Source organism: Chrysochloris asiatica, unplaced genomic scaffold (assembly GCF_000296735.1).
Source record: "Chrysochloris asiatica unplaced genomic scaffold, ChrAsi1.0 scaffold00283, whole genome shotgun sequence".
Taxonomy (NCBI): domain Eukaryota; kingdom Metazoa; phylum Chordata; class Mammalia; order Afrosoricida; family Chrysochloridae; genus Chrysochloris; species Chrysochloris asiatica.
Genome location: NW_006408801.1, coordinates 2,163,871 through 2,171,886, shown reverse-complemented (window position 1 = coordinate 2,171,886; position 8,016 = coordinate 2,163,871). Strand labels below are relative to the sequence as shown.

Below are 8,016 nucleotides of genomic sequence, written 5' to 3'. Positions count from 1 at the left end.
TGACAAGCTATGGACAACATTGTGAAGTATGAGTACTCTGGAACACTTAATTGTGCTCATGAGGAATCTGTACCTGGACCAAGAGGCAGTTGTTCTAACGACATGGTTTAAAATTAAGAAAGGTGTGTGACAGGATTGTATTCTCTCACCATACTTATTCAACCTGTATGCTGAGCAAATCATCCAAGAAGCAAATCATCCAAGAAAAGTGTGGCATCAGGATTGGAGAAAGACTCATTAACCACCTGCGATATGCAGATGATACATCCTTGCTTGCTGAAAGTGAAGAGGACTTAAAATATTTACTGATGAAGATCAAAGAGCACAGCCTTTGGTATGGATTACATCTCAATGGAAAGATAACAAGAATCCTCACCACTGGACTAATAAACAGCAGGGAAAAAGATTGAAGTTGTCAAGGACTTCATTCTTCTTGGATCAACTATCAACACTCATGGAAGCAGCAGACTAGAAATCAAACAACATATTGCATTAGGCAAATCTGCTGCACAAGACCTTTGTAAAGTGTCGAAGAGCAAAGATGTCAGCTTGAGGACTAAGGTGCACCTGACCCAAGCCATGGTATTTTCAATAACCTCATATGCATGTGAAAGCTGGACAGTGAATAAGGAAGACTGTGGAAGAATTGATGCTTTTGAGTTATGGTGTTGGAGGATAATATTGAAAGTGCCATGGACTTCTGAAAGAACCAGCAGTTCTGTGTTGGAAGAAGTGCAGCCAGAGTGGTCCTTGGAGGCCAGGATGACCAAACTTTGTCTTTCATACTTCAGACATATTGTCTGGAGGGACCAGTCACTAGAGATGGATGTCATGTTTGGTAAGGTGAGGGCTCAGAGATGAAGAAGAAGAAACCCAGCGAGATAGATTAGCCACGTGGCAGCATCAGTGGGGTAAAGCGTGACAACAATTGTGAGGTTGTCCCAGGACTGGGCAATGTTTCCTTCTGTTGTACATAGGATTGCTATAGTTGGTACCGACTCAATGACACCTAACAACAACAACAGCATCTAAGTTACCCATTCCTATCTACTCTGTATATGGAGGGGATAGCATTGATACTTGATATGAAGACTCCTTCCTTCTGTGTTGGTATTTTGAACTGCTACATCTATGAGTATAGGCCAAGGTCATCAAATTGTAGTAATTTACCCTTGTTTCCTTTATCAAAAAATTTTTTTCTATCTTCCTCTAGTCGAGTTTTGATTATCAAGCCATTGAGACTAGGTCAAATGGGTACTGTCTGTAGGTCTGGGTGTTCTTGTGCATCTCCCCTTATATCAGCTAGATGCATCACTCTCAGCTCTAGCCCTCTGTGGCTATGTCCTTGTATATGGGCTCAAGTGTCCCGAGGTCTCACCACACTTTGGACCAACCAGCCCTTCCTCCTCTCACTCTCATCTCCAAGGCAATGGGAGTCAATGGACTGTGGTTGAACTCAGCCCATTTCTTCATTGCTGCCTTTCCCCTTCTTCCACTCACCAGTACACCAACATGGTTGCCAGCAAGCTGGCATGCCTGTTCATGTGTTCCATTTGAGTTTCAGTCTTAGAGGAGGGTTTGTCCTGAAGGGACTTGCTTGCTTGTCTTGATGGCTCCTCTGGGTCTGTTTCACTCAATGGCATTAGGTTTGGTTTGGGGTTTCCATGATGGTAAGGAACCCTTGTGGTACAGCAGTTAAGCACTCAGGTGAAGGGTCAGCAGTTTGAACCCTCCAAAGACCTGGTGATCTGTTCCCATAAGATGACAGTGAGGACACCTGCTCCGTCACTGGAGGGCAGCTCGAGTTGAAATCAGCTGGGCAGCATCAACAACATTGCATTACATTAGTGAACCTGCTGGTGCCACACTCAAACCCTGGTGTCCTCAACCCAATGTCTTGGTGTCCTTCTGAGAGCCCCTTTTCCTTGACATACATACTTAGGAAAGGAGCTCTGGTAGCGTAGTGGTTACGAATCGGGCTGTGAACCTTAAGGTCAGCGGTTCAAAACTACCAGCTGCTCCGCGGGAGAAAGATGAGGCTTTCTGCTCCCGTAAAGATTTACACCCTCGGAAACCCTGTACAGGGTCGTTATGGGTCGGACCCGACTCGATGGCACTTAACAACAACAACAACAACACATACTTAGGAACTACATTTCAAGACCCTCCATAAAGATTAGTCTGTCAGAATCAATGTAACACACAGCAACAGTTGTTAAATACCGTCAAGTCGATTCCGACCCATAGCAACCCTGTACAGCAACAGCAGACAGACGCTTAAATCCTAGGGGTGCTTTGTTACTACGAGGTTCTCTTTGTCTAAATTGTGTACATTTAGGAAGTCACCCTTGTTGTTTAAATCGGGGCTACTTTATAGATGGATAGAGTTAGTTCTGTAATTCATTATGCGTGGAATGTGGTTTTGTGATACTTACCCACAGGATTCTTTTTCATCTGTAGAGCACGTGGCGAACATCTACGAATTAATATTTAAATAAGAGCCTTTTCCCTGAGGCTTTAGAAGTGGTAGGTGGCTCATAGTTTTGTGTCGTTTTTGTTTCTTAACGAACGATAGGGAATTGTGTGTTCACGCAGAAATGATTTGATGTCACACTTGAGTTGATTGACGCATCTGCATGAGGGGCCTCAGAAAGTCTGTGGAAACAGGTTTTCCAGCAACCCCTGATTCATCAACAGCATTAACTGAGTGCTGAGTGTGTATGGGCCATTGTCCCTGAGCCTGTGGCTCTTCAGATCTGGTGTTGGCGGGGGGAGCGCTAGAGCAGGTCAAGGGGGTCCTGAGAAAAGGATGAGGCATGGGACCATCCTTGGGAACTTGGGACTTGGAAGGGCCTAAGTGGACGGGCATGTTTTGGAGAGCCAGTGCAGACAAACATCAGTGGTGGGCATCTTGCTTCGTTGTTCCTTGGGATGTTCGGGATGACCGGAGCCAGGAGGGTGGACAAGGCACGGACCTGGATCAGGGGCCTCTGAAGGCTGGCCTAAGACCTCCCCGGTTGGACTTGGAGGGCAAGCAGGGGTCCGCCATCAGCTTTGAATCCTTACAAAGGTGGACCCTAGTGGGCTATATTAAAGACGGATTTGTGATGGTTCAAGATGAACAACAGAGCACCCCATTGGGAGGCACTCGGGACCCCAGGGAGAGACAGGGCTGTCTGCAAGGAGGGCTGGGGCTGGATGTGGGCCAAGAGACATGGGCAGGGCTTTCCACAAGAACCATTCCCCCAATGCAGGAAGTCTGAGTGTGAACCCAGTGAAGTCTTGAGCTGTTGGGTGGGGACCAGCAGCCTTCAGCACCCTCCCTCATCTGTGGAGATGTGATCAGGGCAGTAGTTAGCCTGTGTCCTCATTGGGAATGGGGGAGTGAAAATGCTCCATGCCTATAACAAAGCACAACTCAGTAAGCATCCGCATGGCATAGCGCTGGATTGCTAAACCCAAGGTTGGTAGTTCAAACCCACCAGCTCCTCTTTGCAAACCTCATATGCAGTCACTAGGAATCAGAACCGACTTGATGGCACTTAACAATTGTTGCAAAGCCGTTTCTATAAAAACAAGCAGCTTGTTGTAGGGCCTAAAGCGCGTCCCTGGGCGGCGGATGTGTGTGCCCATTGTGAATAAGCAGGTTGGAAGACAGCTCTGTGGAAACAAGCTTTTTTGCCTTATTTTCTCAGCTGTCTTTAGCTCTGATGAAGTTTGGCCGTGGTTGTGCCCAGTTCCTTGTTCCCTGGAAGAGTGCACAGGAAAATCATGGCGTGAAGAAATATTGTCAATGTGAACGTAGTTCTCTCCTTTGGTCATCTCATTGGTGAATCTGTGTGATTGGTTGCTACAAAAACCACCACAAAATAGTTGCCCGGACTTGGCCATGATCACATTTGAAATTCCTGAAAATTGCAGACACGGAAATGCCAGAAAGAAAGATAGTATTGCTTTCTACAAAAGCGTACAATTCACACAGCTGTACAAGAGAAACCAAACTGCCCAAAGAACATTGGTCCTCACTTTTGGACTAAACCAAACCACCAGACCGCTGCCGGCAGTGGATTCTAACACGTCGCGACTCTGTAGGACTGAGTACCACCACCCAGTTTGGTTTCCGTAGATCATGGGAGCACACTGCCGTCTCTTTCTCTCGCGGAGCAGATGGTGGGTTTGAACTGCGCGCTCTTGGTTAGCAGCTCAGCACTTAACCCTGGACACCACCAGTGCTCCTTACCACAAGAGAAGCACTCGGCTGATTCTGCCCACCAGCCCTCTCAGCCCCCAGTATTTCTAGTGCGAGGTTTGCAAGCACGGTGGCTGTCACCGGGATACATGAAGTGAGAAGAAGTCTGTCTGCCGTCAGTCCTGAAGCTGTGATGTGACACACGGCAGGGCATCCCCTGGGGTCATGGCTCCCACTGCCTCTCCTGACCGTCCAGTCCCCCAGCCCTCCTCTGCTGTCCCACCTGGTCGTCGTTTATAGGACTTGGTGAAAACCCTCCCAGGTTTGGCCAGACAGACATGGCAGCATTTGGGGGCTGTCACTCAGCTGTATGCCAGCTTTACAGTATGGGCTTTTGCCTTCTTCAGGAATGCTGCCAATCCCATCCCCTCAACCTTTTTGCCAAAGCTGGTTCCAACATAATGATTTGCTTTTCTTTTTCTGCTACCCCCGCCCTCCCAGCCCCCTTAACTGTTTATTGCTTGCTCCTTGAGCCAAGTTAGTCTATGGCTCCTCTTTAGTTAGGGGTTTACCCCACTCCCCTCTCTGCCTTGACACCCACTAAGGAAGGTTCTTTTGGTGTGAAACCTTTTCTTGACTTCAGGCAGTCGTGGTCTCACACAACACTGGCCACTGGGATTGAGGTCTCTTGGCAGCGTATGTGCAGGTCTAGTCAGGTTAGGAGGTGCTTCTCCGGGCCACTGACTTCTTCAGCGCTGTACAGTGCTCCACTCCTTGACTTATTAGCCAGTCTTCAGGGACGGACACTTTCGTTCTTGTCTTCTTGCTATCGTCAGTAGCGCCACAGTGAACATGAGTGTACATACATCTATCTGTGTTGTGGCTGTTATTTCTCAAGAATATACAAGAGGGCTTTTTCATTCATGGGAAAGTGCAAAAGAATGGGATATTCTGACAGACCTCTGTATACCAATAGTAGGATTGCTAGGTCATACGGTGTTCTGTCTGCCATTCTTCCATTTGAAACGGATCCATTTCTAAATCACATGACTAGTAGTTATTGTTGCGTCAGCTCTGACTCACAGGGACCCCACTTGTGCAGGATGATGTTTCCAGCTGTTTCCTTCCTTTTGGAAGCAGATAGCCAGGTCTTCTGAGGCACCTATGAGCAGGTTTGAACTGTCACCCTTTCAGTTAGTAGCCCCATGCTCCACCGTTCACAGCACTGATTTCCTTGGAATCTCTGGGAGTGACCTGAGAAGCTTCCTCTGTAAGGCCACAATGTGATGTTAGAGGCGCTTGTTCCATTCTGCATGATGGCAGGGAGATAGATGTGTCTTGCCTGGAGCCCGGGCCCTTGTGTGTTCCTGGGGTTGGTGGGAAGGTGAGTCGGGAATCTGCCTGAGGAGCCGCACTTCAGAAATGAGTTCTCTCTCCTTGTCTCCTTGTCTCCTTGTGTCCTTCAGGGGAGAGTTCATCATAATGCAGAGCCCGTCCAAACAGTGCCTCTCAGAAAGGGGACCTAGAGACACCGGGCCCCTTTGCCCGCTGCTGACAGGACCCCTCGGAACCAGCTGGAAGACTCCCTACTGAACACCTCAAGTCCTGGAGCCGATGTGCTGGCGTGAGAACCGCTGGAGCACACTTGTCCTTCCCCCCAAATCAACGAAGACGCTCTCAAGATTCCATGTATATATTCTCGACACAGACATGTGCTGACTGCCCACAGCCCCCAGCTTTCCCCACAGCAGCCCTACTGGCAGGCACTGTGTGAGCCGAGCCGAGTTGGAGACACTGGAAAAGCGAGATTTGTGTGGACTGGACAGTGAAGGCGCGAAGCTGTGACCGGACCCGGTGGACACGCAGAGGACTGGAGCGAACGTCCGATGGTGGAGGCTCACCATCCAGGGGGGCTGAGGGGTCAGCACAGGCGTGGGAGGGGCGCACTTCATTCAGGTGCTGGAGGGGCCAGGCAGGCTCTGTGCGCCCCATCACGTGTAAGCACAGCTGGGGAACTGCTTAGCTTCCGCTTCAGCAAACAGTTAGTTGAACACTAAGCAAACAGCAGCTTGTTTGTTTACTCTCAGGACCTTTTCGTATCAGGGCTACATCGTGCAGGCGGCCGCCGAGGAAGCTGCAGCCACCCAGCCCGCCCGCTCCCCTTGGCTCCAGTCGCTGCAGAAGAGTCCTGGGTCCTCCTTAGGGTGCTCGGTGCTCTGGGACCTCTGCTCCCCGCCTCCCCCTCCCCACCTCAGCCAGGGGCCCCTGGCTGCCTGGGTGGCGGTCACCGGGCCCATGGCTGGGGGAATTGCTTTATATACCTCTTCTTCATTACTCTTTCAGATGCAAGTTGTTTTTGTGGTGGGGGTAAGGCCCTTCAACCACGCACGCAGCGTCCGCAGTTCAGACTGTTCCACAGGTTAGACTCCCCTTCCGGTTACTGTGGCACCACGTGTGCCGGTGAGCTGGCTGAGATGCTCAGAGTTTTGCACATATGATTTTATCAAAAGTACCTGCTGCCTTGAATGAAGATGTTCTGTGAAATGTTTTGCAAAAGCTTTACTAGGTCTTTTTTTTTTTTTTTTTTAATTGTGACATTTTGTAAAGGCAGGAAATGGATTAAAATGAGCATGCTAAAATATATTTTTCAAAAAGAAAAAAAAAAAAGCAATAATTTTACATGTACAGAAAATGAACCTAACCTTTATTACCAAGGAGAGCAACCGTTTACTAAGACACTCCTGGATCAGTGCGTTTTTTGTAGGCACCAGGCTTCGGAAACACAGACTTTGTTTTAAACACACACATACACACCCGTACCCATAAAATGTGGGTTTCCTGTTTTAAAGATTGGTTGAATTATTATTATTGTTGCTGTTATTGTTATTAGTTAATGTTTGGTTCTGGATTCTACTTGTTCCTGAGTTCAAATTACTTGACGGTTCAGCGTACTTTGCAATCACTGCAATGTAACTGGCTAGCTTATATAATATATATATATATATATATATATATATATATATATATATATATATATATATATATTATAAATCTTATGTTTTTTACACTTATTTTTTCGGATCTGCTCACGCCAGTATGTTGCACGTCCTGCCGGGTAGGTTTCAGGTTAGGAAGGGCTGCGCAGGCGTACTAAGTTGATGGTGACGGTGACGCATGCACTGTAGCGACCCGGTCACCTGCGACTCAAAGGACCTTTCTGTGGCTCTGTGTCAGGCTCATCGGCCCTCCGCCCCTTTTGGCTTCTCTCTTCGCCACTGTAAATACACGGTGGCCATTCCGGAGCTGGCCGCGCTCCCGTCTGTTTCTGTTAGTGATTAAAGAAGTTCGCTACCCAAAGCCACGCCAAGGTCTAGCGTACATCTGTGCGATATCAGGAGCGGCCCCGAGAGGCTTAGCCAGCGTGGCTGGGCACGGGCTGACATGTCGCTGCCAGCCGGGGTCGCTCCAGCAGAACGTCTAACCAGTCAGGCTTCCAGGAGACCCCCGAGCCGAGGGGTCGTCTTGACCAGCCGTGTGCCAGGGGCAGTGTCCTAAGTGAGGTGTCGTTCACATCCAAATGAGCGTCAACCTCCAAACAAATCACGTTCCGGCACCACCCCGTGGCCCCTTCCTCACCTATCAGCAGCCTCCATACAAACCACAGTCATGAGAACACGTGGCCCCTTCCCCACCTATCGGCAGCCTCCACACAAACCACAGTCATGAGAACACGTGGCCCCTTTCCCACCTATCGGCAGCCTCCAAACCACATTCTGGCGTGAACACATGGTTCTTTACCCACGAATCAGCAACCTCCTAACAAACCA

General features: G+C 48.8%; 1 protein-coding gene across 1 annotated transcript in view; it reads left to right on the top strand.

Annotated features, from left to right (window-relative positions):
• Positions 1–7,528, top strand: part of ZNF516 (zinc finger protein 516) — a 54,394-nt gene extending 46,866 nt beyond the window's left edge. The window contains exons 5-7 of the mRNA XM_006874547.1: positions 5,748–5,813; positions 6,277–6,556; positions 7,424–7,528. Of these exons, the coding sequence (XP_006874609.1) occupies positions 5,748–5,813; positions 6,277–6,556; positions 7,424–7,528 (451 nt within the window). The remainder of the gene's footprint in view (positions 1–5,747; positions 5,814–6,276; positions 6,557–7,423) is intronic.
• The last annotated feature ends 488 nt before the right edge of the window (positions 7,529–8,016 follow it).